This window comes from Cotesia glomerata, linkage group LG3 (genome assembly GCF_020080835.1).
Source record: "Cotesia glomerata isolate CgM1 linkage group LG3, MPM_Cglom_v2.3, whole genome shotgun sequence".
Classification (NCBI taxonomy): Eukaryota; Metazoa; Arthropoda; class Insecta; order Hymenoptera; family Braconidae; genus Cotesia; species Cotesia glomerata.
In genome coordinates this window covers 378,393-399,447 of record NC_058160.1, presented here as the reverse complement: position 1 = coordinate 399,447, position 21,055 = coordinate 378,393, and the positions used below count along the sequence as shown (strand labels likewise).

At 29.4% G+C, this 21,055-nt stretch overlaps 1 protein-coding gene and 1 long non-coding RNA gene across 3 annotated transcripts in view; both read left to right on the top strand.

Annotated features, from left to right (window-relative positions):
• The first annotated feature begins 1,408 nt into the window (after window positions 1–1,408).
• On the top strand, window positions 1,409–14,068 carry LOC123262264. Its single transcript, XR_006508897.1, has 3 exons — window positions 1,409–1,694; window positions 1,878–2,131; window positions 13,510–14,068. It is a non-coding gene; the product is annotated as an uncharacterized LOC123262264 (long non-coding RNA).
• A 647-nt stretch (window positions 14,069–14,715) lies between these two features.
• The window catches only part of LOC123262261 (unconventional myosin-IXb), a 37,348-nt gene continuing 31,008 nt past the window's right edge, over window positions 14,716–21,055 (top strand). For both annotated transcript variants that reach the window (XM_044724439.1, XM_044724438.1), the window contains exon 1: window positions 14,716–15,309. In XM_044724439.1, the coding sequence (XP_044580374.1) occupies window positions 14,784–15,309 (526 nt within the window). In that variant the 5' untranslated portion in view covers window positions 14,716–14,783. The remainder of the gene's footprint in view (window positions 15,310–21,055) is intronic.

Genomic DNA, 21,055 nt, shown 5'->3' with positions numbered 1-21,055 from the left:
AAATATAATTAAAACAGTACAAGTGTAATGGAAATTAACTGAGCGGGGAATTATGTGAGAGAAAGAAAGAAACTCCGGCTTAGTGTCAATTCCGTCAGTCGAGAGCTCTCTTATCTCTGATGTCTCGTTTGCCTTCAAACCTATTTTCTCAAATACCTCCTTTTAGTTTTATTTACGGGTTTTATTAGACAGCCAGTGACTTTGTATGCTTTAGAGCTGACAAAGCCGACAGACTCTTTATTTATTATTGCTAAGTAAATTTTAATTTTATTCTTTGATACGGTAGCGCTCTTTCTTTTATTAGACATCAATGTTTTTATTTTTACAAGACATTTTCTTTGTACTGGTAATTTATTTTTTATTACAATATTTTTTAGTTAAAAAAATTATTTTTGGTATAATAATATTTATTGACTGTCAAAATTTAGCTTAATAAATTTTTATATTTTTAATTATTACTAGCAACCTTGCAGTCACTATGTGACTGCCGACTTGTGAACAATAAATAATTAAAATTTTGCTTTATTAAATAATGAATTTTGTCGAGTTGCACTGTACTTTCTTAAATATTGACATTTTTAAAAATATAAGCTCATCCTGATGTTACACTCATTAAGAGCTTTCATTTGAGTACCCACATGCATTTTTATATATTTTTCATGTATATATACATATATATAATATATATTTTAAAGATATAAGCTCATCCCGATGTTCTATTCATCAAGAGCTTTCATTCGAGTACCCACATGAATTTTTGATATATTTTTCATATATACCTATATATAATATATATATAAATATATAAAATATATGAAAAATTGATGTGGGTACTCAAATGAAAGGTCTTGATGAGTGTAACATCGAGATGAGCTTATACATTTAAAAATGTCAATAGTTCACAAGATACAAGGTCCTTTCTTAATTATATTAAATTGCACTGTATTTTCTTAACTATTGACGTTTTTAAAAATATAAGCTCATCCCGATGTTATACTCATAAAGAGCTTTCATTTAAGTACCCACATGCATTTTGATATATTTTTCATATATTCATATATATAATATATATAAATATATAAAATATATCTAGTGTTTACAATGTGTGTAATTTTCTTATTTTTAAATAATTTTAATAAAATAAAAATTATTTTTTAATTAAAAAATTAAATTAATAAATTTTTTTAAAATACTTTGTTTAAATTTTATTACACATTTGTTTTTAAACAAATTTTCCCAATCATAATTGACCAAAATTAAATCGATTTAATTTCTGACTGAAAAAATAAATATTAAATCCCGACTTGGAGTGAACATATAAAAAAAAATCTTCTTTGGGGGTCGAGCTGTGGTACAGCTCTCCTCGTATGCATCAAGTAAAACAGTCAGTAATCCCCTTCTCTTGCATTTGAAGCTCCTCCACCGATAGTATTTGAATCGGCCTTCACTCGTGCTAAGGCCAAGAAGGCCGCCAGAGTTCCACCGGAAACATTAACTCATCTCATCTCCTGATCGCCTTTAATATTACCGATACCTCCAAACACTCACCCCATTTTTTTGGAAATTATTTTTATCGTGATTACAAGTGAAAAGTGTTGTACCTCACACGGATTATCAACTTGCCCGAGTTATAACTAAAATTACATCAGTTGTGGTGCTCCCAAATTGTTCTCAATACACCACCCACACTTTATGTAATAATTATTATTTTTAGTATTTAATTTTATCCTTAAAAAATACAGAAATTTTTTTATAATAAAATAATACAAAGTGAAAAAAATTGTACCGATAAATGTTTTTGGGTAAAACGCTTTAGCTTTATGTGCGAACACGGTATTTTATTTTTATTATTTTATTGTTTCTGCTTTTTGTTGCAGTGTTTTGTGGTTGCTGAAAAAAATATAAAAATACCAATATATATCTATATATATGGACTATCTAGAGAAGAGGAGTAACGTGAGGTGAATTTGATACGCGGCAGGTTTGAAAAGTTTCGCAAGTGATCAATGGTTCGTGTTTGTTTTATGTGAGAGGATACAACAACACCAGGCCTAAGGGTCTTTAGTTTTGTTTCTTACTTGCGAAGCTTAATTTTCCTGTACTGAATAGGAGCTTATTTTCCTGCTCATGAGTAAGTGTTAACATTTTTGTTTTTGTTCCCTCAACAAAAGTTTTCCTTTTTTATTTCTTAGTATACTTAGTACAGTTCAAGTAAATTAAGAAGGTCTCGTGGTGAATAAGACCACAAAAAGTTCATCAAACGATAAGTTTTCTCGAGCGTTATGTAATTTTTCCTTTCTATTCGTTATTTTTTTTTTTTTTTTTAATCAATCGTTGCCCAAGATGAATTTCAATGCTTTATTATTATTATTATTATTATTTTATATCAATTTTTAATTCTTTTTTATCCATGTTAAAATTATTTTTTAATAATAATGAATTTTTTAAATTGCACTGTACTTTCTTAAATATTGATGTTTTTAAAGATATAAGCTCATCTCGATGTTTCACTCATCAAGAGCTTTCATTTGAGTACCCACATGCATTTTTGATATATTTTTCATATATACATATATATAATATATATAAATATATGAAAAATTGATGTGGATACTCAAATGAAAGGTCTCGATGAGTATAATGTCAGGGTGAGCTTATACTCTTAAAAGTGTCAATAGTTCTCAAGATACAAAGTCATTTCTTAATTACGTTAAATTGCACTGTACTTTTTTAACTATTGACATTTTTAAAGATATAAGCTCATCCTGAGGTTACACTCATCAAGAGCTTTCATTTGAGTACCCACATGCATTTTTGATATATTTTTCATATATTCATATATATAAATATATAAAATATATGAAAAATTGATGTGGGTACTCAAATGAAAGGTCTTGATGAGAGTAACATCGGGATGAGCTTATATCTTTAAAAATGTCAATAGTTCACAAGATACAAGGTCATTTCTTAATTATGTATCTAGAGATAAAGAATTTTCGAATACAGTCTAAATATTTATATAATAATAAAAATAATTGTATAGATAATAATAAATTTTTTTTTAATATTTTAAGGAAATTATTATTATTTTTTCTCATGACAATAAATTAAAAAAAAAATGAATAAATTTAAAAAATGATTGATCTAAGCGGGGGCGGGATGTGTGTAAAGAATGAGGGGGAGGTTTGAATAGTTTTTGAACAAAGATTCTGAGAAAGATGTAATCTCTTGGCATTCCGCGAACGGGAGACAGAAAGAAAGACAATTGTGGGTATATAGCGAGGATTAAAGGATTGACGGTAGATATATATATAGTTATATAGTTATATATAGTAGGAAGTTGTGGCTGTGGCATTGGCAAAGGAACTTGAGACTTGATGTGATAACGTGACGAGCGAGACAGATAAATGTTTTGAGACTCGGCTCGTGAGGCTTGTACTCAAGATGTGCGATTTATTTTTATGGATATCCTTGTTGTCGATGTGTATAAATTACCCAAGACGGGGGTGACTGACTTTGACTTTGCTATTCTACTCCTTTTGCTTTTGTTACGGGACAAATTCTTCCTTTCAATTGTTACCCAAGTCGTTTATTAAAGGTGTCGATTTTCTATCAAAAATTTATAATAATTCACAAAATATTTTTTTTATTTAATTAATTAGCATTCGACCATCCGAACCCGATAAATGTCCATTAATTTTTATGTTATATCGCTTGTAATAATTAACATCTCTTAGATTAATTAATTACGGTAATTAATGCAAACTCTTTAATGAAATCGGAGATTCTTATCTTTTGGAATAATTTAGACTCTCGTTTAAATCACAGTAGCCGAAAATTAGTATGCGAATTTATTTAAGAGAATTTAATAAATAATTTTTTAAATTATCAAAAAATTATTGATGTACAACCCACGCGCTTTTAATTTCTAAAACAAAATAATTTTAATGCCAACACCTGAAAGCTTATTTTTATTTTTTTTAACCCTTTAATTACTATAATACTAAAGTCAGCTGACATTTTTATTTTTTTTTCATTTATTAAATTAGAACTAAAAAATTGCACTTATAATTTTTCAAGTTTTTTACGAATGAAAATTAAAAAAAAATTTTTTCTGTAACAATTTTTTCAATAAAAAAAATCCTAAAAATTTTTAGATTCCGGCTAACTTAATTTTCATTTAATTACTTCCTAATTTATTGAGTGATCCAGCAAAAAAATAGTATTAAAAAAAATTAATAAATTGCGCTATTAATTTTTTGTCAAGAATCAACACCTTGACAAAAAACAAAAAGTAATTTATTAAATTGACAACAAGGATATCCATAATTAAAATTAAACGTACTAATATTAGTAATTTTAATATTTATTCTGGAAAAATGAAGTACGGTTGAAGTTTTGCTAGAAAGTAATTGTAGAGTAGAGGATAAAATATAAAAGAATCTATATTGGGTATCATTTAAGATATCGCACAGTAGCTGGTTAGCTGAAGGATAGGTATATAGCTATTTGACCCAAACGAGAAAGGAGTAAAGGAGTCTTGGAGGAACTGCAAATGATATGACGTTGATTGTGATATGCAAATTAGACGAGCAAAAGGCGCAGAGGATAAGGGGATGGCGATGGTGGCGAAAAGGAAGAAGCGCTAATGAATATTTACTCGACCTCTATAGTACACTCTACACTATACGATACGACCAGAACCATATATATATATAAGTATAGTAAACAGAAGGGAGATAAAGAAAGAATAAGAGTGAGCGAGACACAACTTATTGATATAAGACGTCGATTAAATGTATAATTCTCTAATTAAATTCCACTATCAAATCGTTTAATTGTCTCCCGATGCTAATTTACTAAATAATACGGCTATTTAGATATAACTATATACAATACCGAGTGTTAATAAATTTTTTTTATTGTTTTTGAGCGTGTCGCTGTCCGGCTAACTTTTTATTTTTATTTTTATGCGGTATTTATTTTTTCTTTTTAAGGATTTTATATACTTTATATACTCATTTTCTTCCTGGAATTATTATTACGAGTAAGTCCTAGACAACTGAGTGTTTCCGTATTTTTATTTATTGGGATGCTTATGTTCAGGATAATTATGCTTATGTAAATTTTTTTTTTACATTTTTTTTAAACGTTGAATTTCCTGTTTTCTGGAAAATTTTATTTACCCACATGCATTTTTTATATATTTTTCATATATATATATATTTTAAAAATATAAGCTCATCTCGATGTTACACTTATCAAGAGCTTTCATTTGAGTACCCACATGCATTTTCATATATTTTTCATATATACATATATATATAATATATATATAAATATATGAAAAGTTGATGTGGGTACTCAAATGAAAGGTCTTGATGAGTGTAACATCGGGATGAGCTTATATCTTTAAAAATGTCAAAAGTTGACAAGATACATGGTCATTTCTCAATTATATTAAATTGTACTGTACTTTCTTAACTATTGACGTTTTAAAGATATAAGCTCATCCCGATGTTACACTCATCAAAGCTTCCATTTAAGTACCCACATGCATTTTCATATATTTTTCATATATACATATATATATAATATATATATAAATATATGAAAAGTTGATGTGGGTACTCAAATGAAAGGTCTTGATGAGTGTAACATCGGGATGAGCTTATATCTTTAAAAATGTCAATAGTTCACGAGATACAAGGTCATTTCTGAATTATGTATCTAGAGATCTTCATAATATAGATGTAGATTTTTTTTATTTACATTTTTTTTAAACTTTAAATTTCTTGTTTTCTGGAAAATTTTATTTTATTTATTATTAATAATTTTTAAAAATTGCATGCCTGAATTTATTATTATTATTTTTAATATAAAATTTATATAAAGACAAGGTTAGCGTACAAAGTAAAGGCAAGTTGAAAGTTGCGCTATTGTATTGTAATACAGTTGAAACGAGATGCGAGTCAGTAATAGGATATGGTTACATGTATGCTGCATAAGTCGTGTGTTTATGTGTCCAAATGATGAAATATGTATCACACATTTGCACAACAAAACAAATCATTGTACATGAAATATCATTAATTTAATTATTTCAGCCTTGAGTTTTCTCGCTTAAACAAAACAAAATACAAACTAAAATAAAATAATAATAATAATAATAATAATAATAATAATAGAATGAAATTCATCGTGGACTGATTAAGCTATCCCCATTAAGTGCCGATGTTTCGTTATATTAAACACAATTAAGAGAGACAAATGGATAATAATAATCATTAGGCGAAGCACGGAGTAAGTATAATCGTCAAGAAGAAAAGTGTTCGGATATTCCCAGCTCGGTGTTCTTGTTGTATGTTGTATGTTATATGTGCTAGCTCGCTCACCGACCATCCCCTTATTTATGTATTTACCAAGTGAGCAGTGAATACTGAATAAAATACTAATTATTGTTCGCTAGCGCATCCACGCTCTCCCTCTCGTTTAATAAAACTTTTATTTGTTAATAATGATGATAATGATAAATTTAAGAAAATAGAAACCCAGAGCCAGAGGTATTAGAGGCAGATGAAAAATCCAAGTGCAATGCGAGTGCAATAAATTAATTGGAGGTACGCTCGTCGAAGGTGTTCGTTGCCGGCTAATTGAGCGCGACCCTCGCTTTGATTAATCGCTCAATCGATCTGCTTCCAACGGTACTGTTACCAAACTATTTTTGCTTTATTACTTTACTTTTTATTTATACACATTACTTGTATCTTTCTATTGCTCTCTATGTTAAAGAGGAATTCAAGAATAGTAATGGATTTTGTCGGTATTGTAGTGGAAAAAAATTCTCGTAATCTATATTATTAATATTATTAAGAGAATAAGTATTTAGACTGCATTCGAAAATGTTTTATCTCTATCAGATACATAATTAAGAAATGACCTTTTATCTCGTGAACTATTGACATTTTTAAAGATATAAGCTCACCCCGACATTATACTACTCAAGACCTTTCATTTGAGTACCCACATCATTTTTTCATATATTTCATATATTTATATATATATATGTATATATGAAAAATATATAAAAATGCATGTGGGTACTCAAACGAAAGCTCTTGATGAGTATAACATCGTGATGAGCTTATATTTTTAAAAACGTCAATATTTAAGAAAGTACATTGCAATTTAACAAATATCTTGTGAAATAATGACATTTTTAAAGATATAAGCTCACTCCGACATTATACTAATCAAGACCTTTCATTTGAGTATCCACATCATTTTTTCATATATTTCATATATTTATACAAGGTAAAAGCCCCAATAGATGATCACTCTATGTATTTGTATATCTATATTCACAAATATAGGTATACAAATACATGGAGTGATCATATACTGGTACATGATCATCTATTGGGGCTTTTACCTTATATATGTATATATGAAAAATATATAAAAATGTATGTGGGTACTCAAACGAAAGCTCTTGATGACTATAACATCGTGATGAGCTTATATTTTTAAAAACATCAATAGTTAAGAAAGTACAGTGCAAATTAACAAAAGTCATTATTTAATAAAGCAAAATTTTATTTATTTATAGTTGACAAGTCACGGCAGTCACATAGTGACTGCAAGGTTGCTAGTATTTTTTATTAAATTATTAATAATTTATTTATCTAATTAATAAAATTTTCCAAACAAAATAGGTTATTTATAAATATATAACGCTTATGTGTTATGTAGATATATCAACCGACACACCAGTATATTTGTAACGTTTGGCATGGTGGCCGAGCGAAGCATGAATGCAAATCTAGCTCCTATTCGTAGACCGTAGATCGTAGATCGGTACACAGCTTAGTAAGGCGAAGAGAAGAGAAGAGAAGATCCAAGATGAGAGATTAGCAGGTAAGGAGAGGCTGGGTGCTCCTCTATCCTCAACTCAGCGTATATATTTATACATATATGCACCCCGCCTTGAGAGGAGCTTCTCTTTACTCGGTAGTACTACTATACACTCGAACCACAACCACTGTATTACATACTCGGTGCTCTATACATATGTACGCTCGACTGCACTCCATTTTATCTTCTATCCTCTGTCCTCTATCCGCGACTCGGGTGCTGTTACTGTGTACCCTGTATATTGGTTAGGTATGGAACAACCTATCTTAACCTCACATCCTCACATCCTCTGCTCGAGATCCGTGATTCAGCCCCTAAGTGGAAGTGGGTGGCGACATATATAGGTATATGTTATATCTGCCTTGACGACAAATTCCATCCACTCGGTTTACTCCTTACATGGGATAAAAAATATTTAAATTTAACATTTCTATGTATGGTATCGGGTAGTTGCCCGATTAGCTAGTTACCAGGTTTATACTCTATCTTTTACAAATCCTTAAATGTTATCGGGCCATTTTTTTCGCTTTTCCATAAACAATTTTTTTTTGTTAGATAAAATTTTTTGCCTTTGATTAATTTATATAAAAGAAATAACAAGACTTTTTTGAGTCTCTTACAATTTAAAAATTTTTAAAAATAAGCAATATATGATTTAAAATAAAAATTTATAAGTAAAACTAGTACTATGTGACTGCCGTGACATGTGAACTACAAATAAATAAAATTTTGCTTTATTAAATAATGACTTTTGTTGAAATGCACTGTACTTTTTTAAATATTGACGTTTCTAAAGATATAAGCTCATCCCGATGTTAGACTCATCAAGATCTTTCATTTGAGTACCCACATGCATTTTCATATATTTTTCATACATACATATATATATAATATACATAAATATATTAAATATATGAAAAATTGATGTGGGTACTCAAATGAAAGGTCTCGATGAGTGTAATAGTCGGGTGAGCTTGTATCTTTACAATTATCATTAGTTGACAAGATAGCAATGTCAGTTCTTAAATATTGACAATTTTAAAGATATAAGCTCATCCCGATGTTACATTTATCAAAAGCTTTCATTTGAGTACCCACATGCATTTTCATATATTTTTCATATATACATATATATATAATAAATATAAATATATGAAAAATTGATGTGGGTACTCAAATGAAAGGTCTTGATGAGTGTAACATCGGGATGAGCTTATATCTTTGAAAATTTCAATAGTTCACGAGATACAAGGTCATTTCTTAATTATGTATCTAGAGATCGAGAATTTTTGAACGCAGCCTAAATATTTATCATCATAAATTGGCTATTTGTGCGAATGATATGAAACCTTAAAAAGACACAACTTCAAGTCTCGACTTTTCCAACGATATCAAATTTAATCATAAAAACTCATTTTATCATATAAATACACTGGTCACAAAAGTTTGATTATTTTTTTAATAATATAAATTAATGTTTTAAAAAACATATAATTACTTAAATAGCATATTTTGTAACAAACACATGATATGGTTATCAGGTCATTGATAAAGAAGCTTTTACTCCGGTGAACTACAAATTATAAATTACAGACTGCAGTGTATTAATATGTGAAGATATTTAGCCCGGACAGGCAGCAGGGGGGTTGGGGGATTGTGAGTAACTATTAAATGAGACAGCGTCGTAAACTTGACTGTAATTTATTCGTCCTCAGTCACGCATTCGTCAAAGCACAGCAGAGCCTCACGGCTCTTATCCATAACGTCGTTATGAGGGATCTTCACAGCGAGTAGAGAGTAGAGAGTAGAGAGTAGAGAGTAGAGAGATGTGGTGTCATTAAGGCGTGGTTAATTGAATGTAAACGTTTTAGTATTCAAGCACGAATGATTTTCATGCTCCTACTACACCTGCTTCCCTGGTTCCACCCCCTACCTGTGCCCCGACCCTTGCTGTCTTATGTATTTACAAACTCCTTTGCCAAATCTCAGACCGACACTTGGCTTCATAATTCTCTAGAGTTTGAATTTTTATTTATTAATTAAATATTTATTATTATTATTATTATTTTGCAAAAAAATTAAACGGGAATATTAATCTGCGTAAAAATGAAGAGCACAGACAAGTTTTATCTTCATACAGACAAGACACACAGCGAACGTAATTCACAAAGAGCATGTTTTTAAACTGTGGGAAGATCGGAGTCACGAGGCGGTTCCCTCTGGTTGGCTTGACCCCCTAATTACACGGTGCAATGTTAGCTCCGCGAAAGAGGGTCGAGGGTCAGGGCTGCAGAATTATGGCGTGAAACACACGCCATCGAGATCTATCGAGTATGTTATTTTCGTTCAACTAAATTTCATCTTGTAATTATCTCTCAAGGTATTATCCTCATAATAATAAATAAAACTAAATAATCTTCAATTTTACCTGCATTATTAATATTACTTACATTTCACTTTAATGCATAAATAAAAATTTTAAATATTTTTTTTGCACCCACAAACATATCAAGCCTCGTAAATAAATTAATAAAAAAACCTTTTTAATTTTTCAAAATTATCACGGTGAATTTTTTTTTAATCAGTAAAAATTATTCAAAAACTTCAACCCTAAAGTTAGAATTTTTTAAATAATTTCTCCCTCTGTAATTAATACTAGCAACCTTGTAAACTATAAATAAAATTTTGCTTTAGTAAATAATGACTTTTGTTAAATTGCACTGTACTTTTTCAAGTATTAACATTTTTTAAGATATAAGCTCATCCTGATGTTACACTCATCAAGAGCTTTCATTTGAGTACCTACATCCATTTTTGATATATTTTTCATATATACACATATATAATATATATAAATATATGAAAAATTGATGTGGGTACTCAAATGAAAGGTCTTGATGAGTGTAACATCGGGATGTGCTTATATCTTTAAAAATGTCAATAGTTCTCAAGATACAAGGTCTTTATTAAATACTGACTTTTGTTAAATTGCACTGTACTTTCTTAACTTAATTATTGATGATTTTAACGATATAAACTCATCCTGATGTTACACTCATCAAGAGCTTTCATTTGAGTACCCACATGCATTTTCATATATTTTTCATATATACATATATATAAGTATATGAAATATATGAAAAATTGATGTGGGTACTTAAATGAAAGGTCTTGATGAGTGTAACATCAGGACGAGCTTATATCTTTAAAAACGTCAATAGTTCTCAAGATACAAGGTCTTTATTAAATATTGACTTTTGTTAAATTGCATTGTACTTTCTTAATTATTGATGATTTTAAAGATATAAATTCAACCATAAAAACCCGTTTTATCATATAAATCCACCGGCCACAAAATTTTACTTATTCTGTTAATAATATAGATAAAACATCGAATATATGTCAGGATTAACTGGAAAAATAAATATTTATTACTCGTTAGTAAATTCATTTATTTACTTACCGCCGACAACCTTTAATAATACACATTTAATATATTTTTATGTCGCCGCTGAAAGGTAACTGATGGGTCCCATAAAACCCCGTCTAAGCGATCGGGATACTAATAATAATAATAATAATAATAATAGTGCTATTGCAAAGTAAGAGATAGTTTAAGAAAATAAACTAGGATGAGACGGAGGTAAAACTAAGACAGAGATAAGAATAAAAATAAAAATAAAAATAATATAAGGGTGGGGGGATATACGTAACTCTCTACTCGCATCTTCGAATTCTTTATTCCTCCATAACTTTAACGTTCTTACACGTTTCACCAGTTTATTATGCCGAGGAATATTGCGGTGAAAGGCAAGCGGATATTCCATCAATCCAAACACCGGCTTATCTCAAACATTATTATATTATACATTTTAGATTTTTTTATCAACGTCACACCGCGTTTAACCCTCACAATCGGTCGTTTGTTAATTTTTAAATAATTTACCGTCTTATTTATATTATTTTATTTTATTTTATTCATACCGGTCGATTATCTTTATTGATGGCTTTTCAGTCGAATAAACTGCCAAGTCTGATCCAATTCAAATCATTTATCAAAGATAAAATAATCATATAATAATAAAAAGATAAAATTATTTGACGTCTGTCAGAATTATTTTTTATTCCACATTTCTCCGAATTGAATGTGTCGAATTAATTAAATGACCAGTCATAATATTTGCGTTGGTGCTTTTGTGGTACATAATTTTAATTAAAATATTTTATTTCGAATAATATTACTTAAATTTACGATCATTAATTTTTTTTTGGGGATAAAAAATATTTAAATTAAAATTTTTTAATATTTCTTCTTAAAGATTATAAATTTTTAAAATAATAACTGAAAATTTAAATATTGGCAGTAAGCTTGTCATTAAAAAGATACTTAAAAAATCAGAAATGAAATTGTTATATTAGATATCTCAAAAGGTATATCTCTACTGAAATGAGTACGTGGATGTGTAGCATGATACGGAGCCGTGCCCGGAGCAAGGTACTTTACCTGTACGGCTAAAAGTATGTTACATTAAAGAGCGAGAGAGTATGATGGACGATCCGATACGTTCCCACGCGCATTCATATACGTCTGACTATACTCGCGGTTTGCTTTTTCAGCTGGTGGGCGTAAGTCCTGCTCGTATGTTAAATAGAGATAAAACATGTAATGCCGCAAAAAAAGGAAACCCGAAAACCCCCGGGCTGATGCTGCGATGCTGAATCCCCTAATCACAGGTTCGATCCCACTTTTCCCTTTTCATTTTTTTTTAAAAGAAATGTTTAAATGCAATGTTTCAGAGTTTCGATCTTTAAATGCTGGTTTTTTTTTCTTTGGACCGACTTTTGAGGTGCGAAAATTTAATACGAACTCGTGTAAAGTTTTAAAACAAATCACAAGTAACAAGTTTCAATAATTTTAATCAATAAATCATAAATATTAATTTTTTAACCGGTTTTTATTATCGTGGGTGGTCTTTTTTTTTAATAAAAAATATTTACTCAAAAATTCTTTTTAATATTTTCAGGGAAAAAATTTTTTTTTAATTCAATTTGAGCAAATGTTGAAATTGTAATTACAAATTTTTTACAGGGATTTATGATATTATTTATTCTCTGTGTAAAATTTATCGAGGCTTTATTTATTTATTTATTTATTTATTTATGAATTGAGTGAAAAAGCGAAAATGTAACGAGGTAGAGCAGATAAAAATGAGGGAAAATTAAATTAGAGTTTAATAGATAATATATTGTTAAGTGTCGTGGACAATGAGGGTTTTTATCGTCGATAAGGCGCTATTAATCAGGGCAGATCGCGTGCAGTTAGATCGTCAATACAAGTGTGTATAAGACACAAACAAACCGGGCTATTTTTGCTCGCATCGGGGAACGCGAACGGCCGAATCGCGCACCGTGTTCTTGTTAATTAATGTCCTAGAGTTACTTTATATCATGTTTGGACACCCTCGCTTATTTTTAACTACCTTTTTCTTCTCTTTATTTAAAAAAAAATGATAATTAATTTTTTTTCAACAATAATTTATTTAAATTAAAACCAAAATGACTTTTCGAAAAGTAAAAAAATTAATTTTGTTTCAGGAGCTGCGGTCGCGGTATGATGAGCGGTTACGCTGACAATTTATCCGTAATTGACACTCCGGCGTCAAGGAGACACTAGTGGTATTGTATTGAAGAGTGAAGATGAAAGTAAAGATGGATGCAAGAAACAAAATGAGAATAAAAATAAAAGTGTGGTTTTAAGCGGCGAGACTTGGGCTAGTAAGGCTACTCCTTATCCCTCAGTGATTTAAATATGTCGAGTAGCAAGGGTGGCCAAAGATCGGAGTCGACTCTCTGTCTCGAGTCGAGTAGGATGACCAGATCCAGCAAGTGGCACTGGAGCTCCTGCCATCGGGTTCGATCTCGAGGATTCGGATCCATTTCAAATGCACGACCAGCCGGCGCCGGAAATCTTTCGAGATTTATATGCATCTCGTTAACCCTCTATATAATATTGTAATGCAATATAATGCTATACATACGATTTCTGATTTTATTTTGCTTATAAATAAATAAAATTCGAGGGATCAAATCAAACTGTGGTCAAACGATGAGCTTTTTTACGGTAATAGATCATTTTTAAGTCTGAATATTGACAATAGTGTTCTTAATGAATTTTTTTTTTTAGTGAAAAATTTTTATTAAAAGGTTTTAAATTGAATTTTTAATAGAAAAATTTTAATTAATTTAATTAAAGATTGAAAATAGTTTTTAATATAAAATTTTTACGTCAAAATGTTGAAAAAAAAATTTTAATTAAAATTTTTGAAGTAAAATTTTCAAAATAAAATAAAAATGTTATTGAAAAATTTTTATTTTTTAATAACATTTAAAAACAATTTTAATAACAATTTTTATTTTTTTGACAATAGTGTTTTTTATAAATTTTTTTTTAGTAAGAAATTTTTATTAAAAGGTTTTAAATTGAATTTTTAATAGAAAAATTTTAATTAATTGAATTAAAGATTGAAAATATTTTTTAATATAAAATTTGTATATCAAAATGTTGAAAAAAAAATTTTTAAAGTCAAATTTTTAAAATAAAATAAAAATGTTATTAAAAAATTTTTAGAAAAAAAATTCAATTAAAAATTAAAAATTGTGATAAAATTAATGAAAAAAATTTTCAAAATAAAATAAAAATATTAAAAAATTTTTTAGAAGAAAAATTCAATTGAAAACCAAAAATTGTGATAAAATTAATGAAAAAAAGTGAAGTTAAAATTAATAAAAAAAAGTGAAGTTAATAAAAAAAATAAAATCGAACAATAAAAACAGCCTGAAAAAGACAAAACAAAAAAACTATTAATAATATGTGTTTTGGCGGAGCCATAGTGAAGTCACGAGGACGTGATACGACTTACAGTTGTACGGCAATTTACAGTAATAAGCTCGGAAAGCAGAACCCACAGCTGCTGGGGCTCGGGCTGGAGCTGGAGGAGGAAGCGAGCCAGAAGCAGAAGCAGAATCAGAAAAACAACCGGCACAAGTACACGATTGACGAGTATTCAAGTGTCTTGAAGAAAATGGGGATGCTTTTGCCTGACGAGACTTACGAGGAGCGAGGATCCTTGGCATCCTCCTTGGGATCCTCAATCTCCACGCGGACCTCCTCTGTCTCTCCGAGCTCCTCGTCCTACTCCCGCTGCAAGCAACCGAGCAGCCTCCTTCTGGGGCAACTCGATCTGGACCAAGTGGAGGCCAAGAAGGCCCTCGCGGTCCTCCAGAAATGCGACGAATTCCTCCAGAGATACAACATCAGGCCCGAGTTCTTCTGCCGGCACCGCGAGAGACTCGCTCTGCAGGCCTGGCTCCGTCAGCGGTCCAAGATCAGCTCCGGTGAGTCTTTTTATCTATTTATATTTATTTGTTTTTTTTTACAGAAAAAAAATTAGCATTTAAATTTAAACTTAGCTCCGAAAATTTGTCAAAGACTTTTTCAGAGTTCGGGAAAAAATGAACAAGCGTGTAAAATATATAATACAGAGCTTTAATCTTTGGGAATAATAGAAAAAAAGAATAATGGAAAATAAAAACCTTTTACACAGAAGAATAAAACAGTAAAATCCGTAGAAAAAGAAAGGGATGCAACTTTGTGCTTTTATCGGGGAGCTAAGAGCTTTTTTACTCTTTTGTTCTCACTACGCACGATTGCCTTTCTTTGTCACCGCCTCTGCTTGTCAATAAACTTGAGAATATTTTTTTTTATACACCTTCAATCTTATATATATATATATCTATATTGAAGATGTAGAAATACATATAGCTGGAAAAAAAAGAAAAAAAAAGGAAACATGGAAGTTCCATATATGAACAAAACTATTAGATCTCAAAGTCAATTCTCCTGATACCGGATACTGCTCTCGAGCAATCATTGAGAGTGTGTCTTATCGATAAATTTATTTACTCGAGTAGTTTATATTTATTATTATTTTTATTTTATTAGACATATCATATTGTCCAATCATTTTTTTCTAATTTTTTTTTTCAAAAGATATATTTAATAATTTTTTTTTTAATAAATTAATCCCTATAAAAATTTTATTATTTTGTTAAATTGAAGGATTTAATCTATATTATTAAGAGAATAAGAAAAATTTTGTGTCCAGGATAGTCCTATGATAAAATCGGTTTTTTAAAATAAATTTAGTGTCGTTGCAAAGGTCTTGATTTGAATTTGTACCTTTTCAAAATTTCATTCTCACCAATAATCAATTTATTATGATTATTTCGGTTGCATTCGAAAATATCTCTAGATATATAATTGAGAAATGATCTTGTATCTCGTAAACTATTGACATTTTTAAAGATATAAGCTCATCCTGATGTTACACTCATCAAAACCTTTCATTTGAGTACCCACATCAATTTTTCATATATTTATATATATTATATATATGTATATATGAAAAATATATGAAAATGCATGTGGGTATTCAAATAAAAGCTCTTGATGAGTGTAACATCAGAATGAACTTAGATATTTAAAATCATCAATAATTAAGAAAATACAATGCAATTTAACAAAAGTCAGTATTTAATAAAGACCTTGTATCTTGAGAACTATTGAAATTTTTAAAGATATGAGCTCATCCTGATGTTACAGTCATCGAGACCTTTCATTTGAGTATCCGCATCAATTTTTCATATATTTATATATATTTTATATATGTATATATGAAAAATATATCAAAAATGCATGTGGGTACTTAAATGAAAGCTCTTGATGAGTGTAACATCGGGATGAACTTATATCTCAAAAAACGTCAATATTTAAGAAAGTACAGTGCAATTTAACAAAATTCATTATTGAATAAAGCGAAATTTTATTTATGGTCCACAAGTCACGGCAGTCACACAGTAACTGCAAGGTTACTAGTATTAATAAATTAAAAACTGACGAATTTTAAGCACAATAATTGCTACTAATAGAAATAAAAATTTTTTTGGAATAAATAAATTGAAACACAAAACAATGAAGTCGGAACTTGATAGGAGGAAATGAATTAGAGATTGGAGCGATGAATGTTGATCCCCAATGGAACGGTACCAAACAAACGCATTGCGTGTGTGGGCATATATGCACACACACGTGGATTTGGGGATGAAAGAGTGCAGGTAGTTATTGTTATTGTTATTATTACTATTATTATTATTATTATTATTATTATTATTATTGGTGTTGAAGCATAGGATAGAGGTAGCGCGAACTACGACAGACAATAACTCAGCGGTGAGCTATAATTATCAAACTACGTAATTGTTAATTATTGCACCATTGTTAGCGCGACGGTAATTAACCCCCTCCCCTTTATGCTGTACGTTGCGATGCAAGCGATAGTGGATCACGTTATTCCGAAACGCCTGGATTAGGTTGTTTCCACTGTTATTTGTTTGTATATAAATCAAATTTATTCCCTTTACTTTTTTTTTGCTTTTGTTTTTGTGTTACTTCTATTCTCCATCTGACGGTCATGAATTATTCAATTTGTTCATTTTCGTTCTGATTATCGTTATTATTTAAATAAATAATTGTATCATTCGCCTCGTCTATCCACAGCTCAATTATAACTCAAAAATTATAATCTATATTATTAACAGAATAAGCAAAATTTTGTGGTCAGTGTATTTATATGATAAAATGGGTATCTCGTGAACTATTGGCATTTTTAAAGATATAAGCTCATCCTGATGTTACATTCATCGAGACCTTTCATTTGAGTACCCACATCAATTTTTCATATATTTTATATATTTATATATATATGTATATATGAAAAATATATCAAAATGCATGTGGGTACTCAAATGAAAGCTCATGATGAGTGTAACATCAGGATGAGCTTATATCTTTAAAAATATCAATAGTTAAGAAAATACAGTGCAATTTAACGTAATTAAGAAACGACCTTGTATCTTGTGAACTATTGACTTTTTTAAAGATATAAGCTCATCCCGATGTTACACTCATCAAGACCTTTCATTTGAGTAACCACATCAATTTTTTATATATTATATATATGAAAAATATATCAAAAATGCATGTGGGTACTTAAATGAAAGCTCTTGATGAGTGTAATATCAAGATGAGCTTATATTTTTAAAATATATATTATATATATGAAAAATATATAAAAAATGCATGTGGGTACTCAAATGAAAACTCTTGATGAGTGTAACATCAGGATGAGCTTATATCTTTATAAATATCAATAGTTAAGAAAATACAGTACGTTTTAACAAAAGTCATTATTTAATAAAGCATGTAACATTTTATTTATTTATAGTTCACAAGTCGGCAGTCACATAGTGACTGCAAGATTGCTAGTTTCTATTTATTTCAATTATTTACTTGAATTAATAAATTTTTTTTTTTAATTCCTGTGGTTAAATTCAAAATTAACTTGACAATTTTATTGCAATAAAAAAGAATTAATATTAATAAAAAATGACAGGAAAAAAAAATTTTCCAAAGCATAAAAAATTTATTACTTTAATAATACAAGACGTCACATAACTCGTGATTTAGGTAAATGATTGATTAATTCCACTACTTGTTAGTATATAACAGCAATCCAGGCCCTCGCTATCCGGCATCCAGAGCTTATTGCTGAGGGATGACAGGTCTGATCGCAACGTATTAAAAAAATGTAAGACGGAAAGAAAATTTCAGTACAGAAAATTCTATTCTGCTCTTTCTGTATTTTTTTTCTCGACTCTGGTCGTCAGCATAAGGCGTACGGTAGTGCCTCATCATGTTTTATTTATCAATTTGGCATGCTCGGACGGTATACGGGGCAAAACAGAGAAGAAAGCACTCACTAACTCGGTGCTGTACTCAGTATGTTCGTATGAGTAATAAGAAGTTGCTGAAGAGAGAGAAAAGTCAACAGAGTTGATGCAAAAAGGCAAAACCGGGCGATAAGTTAAAGAGAGATGGAGGAACAAGTAGCGGACACGTCCTACGACACTACACCCTCTTATACTATTATATATACATATACATGTAAGCTAAGAGAAAGATCAAGTATAGAACACGGGGAACGTGATTTATCGCGGCAACATGTGACGCTGTTTTGTGCGTATTCCTATGTAATAATAATAATAGTTATTATTATTATTATTATAACATAGTTGATATACTGTTGAGAATTCCTTAATATGTTTTTAATCCCATTATGTATTATTACATTCTACTTCATTATAAATTTATTCATGGGGTAAGTTACCCCTATCGAAATAATTTATAAAAAAAGAAATATTTAAAATTATTACGGGGTATATTGTCAATTTATATAATGACCGAAAGTTAATATTTTGATTAAAATGTAATATTTCAATAAAATTAGTGAATTGAATATGATCAATTGCCTGTGATATGAAATCAAATTAGAGTTTATTATTTTTGTCGGATCGTAGCGGGAAATAAATAGCGGTGAGTCGATTAAATTATTCATTTTCAATCACCCAAAATTAGTTGTTAATTAATCCTTTATTATTGCATACACGTGTGGGTATAGGCGAACGTTAATGAGATCGGCACTTGATTTATTACTATGTACGATGAAATATTGACTATTACGATACGCATATGGTCATTCGATTTATCCCTATGTAATAATCTCTGCTAATACCCTGACATTTTTTATTTTTATCCTTCATGTATTTATAATAATAATATTCATTATTGACGGTAATTTATTTTATTAAAATTTATGGTGGAATTTTCTTGGTGGATTGATAAATTATTTTAATGAAAAAAATTTAATAAAATAATTTATTATTATTTATAAAAATTTATATAAAATCATTTCTAATTGGTAAGAAAAGTAACAGTAAAAGTAGTTAAAAGTAACAGTTGTAAACTGTAAATAAATAAAATTTTGCGTTATTAAATAATGAATTTTGTTAAATTGCACTCAACTTTTTTAACTATTGACATTCTTAAAGATATAAGCTCATCCCGATGTTACACTCATCAAGAGCTTTTATTTGAGTACCCACATGCATTTTTGATATATTTTTCATATATTTATATATAAATATATGAAAAATTGATGTGGGTACTCAAATAAAAGGTCTTGATGAGTGTAACATCGGGATGTGCTTATATTTCTGAAAATGTTCATATTTCACCCAATACAAGGTCATTTCTTAAATAATGACTTTTGTTAAATTGCGCTGTACTCTCTTAAATATTGACGATTTTGAAGATATACGCTCATTTCGATGTTACACTTATCAAGAGCTTTTATTTGAGTACCCACATGCATTTTCATATATTTTTCATATATCCATATATATAATATATAATATAAATATATATATAAATATATAAAATATATGAAAAATTGATGTGGGTACTCAAATGAAAGGTCTCGATGAGTGTAACATCGGGATGAGCTTATATCTTTAAAAATGTCAATAGTTCACAAGATACAAGGTCATTCTCTTAATAATATAGGTAAGAAACCATTTTTCAATATTATTATTATCAGTATTGTTATTACACTGATAAAAATTGACTTGACTCAAGAGCCAAACTCTTGAACCAGAATTCAATTTTGAAGAAAATGATTTTCTTGAGTCAAGATAATAAATTCTTGAGCCAAGAAATTATTCTTGGTCGAAGAAAATTTTCTTCAGTAAAGAATTTATTCTCTTGAGACAAGAAAATCATTTTCTTTCAAAATGGAATTCTTGGTTCAAGAGTTTGCCTGAGTCAAGTCAATTTTTTATCAGTGTATTAATTTAAAATCATAATAATAATATTTGATTGTGAAATAGCGACAACAGAGGTCTATATCTATTAACGCGTAGCACGTACACGAACTTGCTTTCGCATTCCGTGGCCCTACAGTACTCGCATCACTTTGCCTATTCTACATGTACATGTAAAGCAGTAAATATGTACGCAGATATCTAGCACTGTGGTTTACATAAATTTGCATCGAACCGAGTGCATTTTTCATGCAAACCCTTTTTAAAATAACGATAAAAAAAATATCATTATGAGTATATGCGCATGTACATTTATATTATTCTATACGTAATATTTGTGATGAGTAGCGATAACATTTATGCG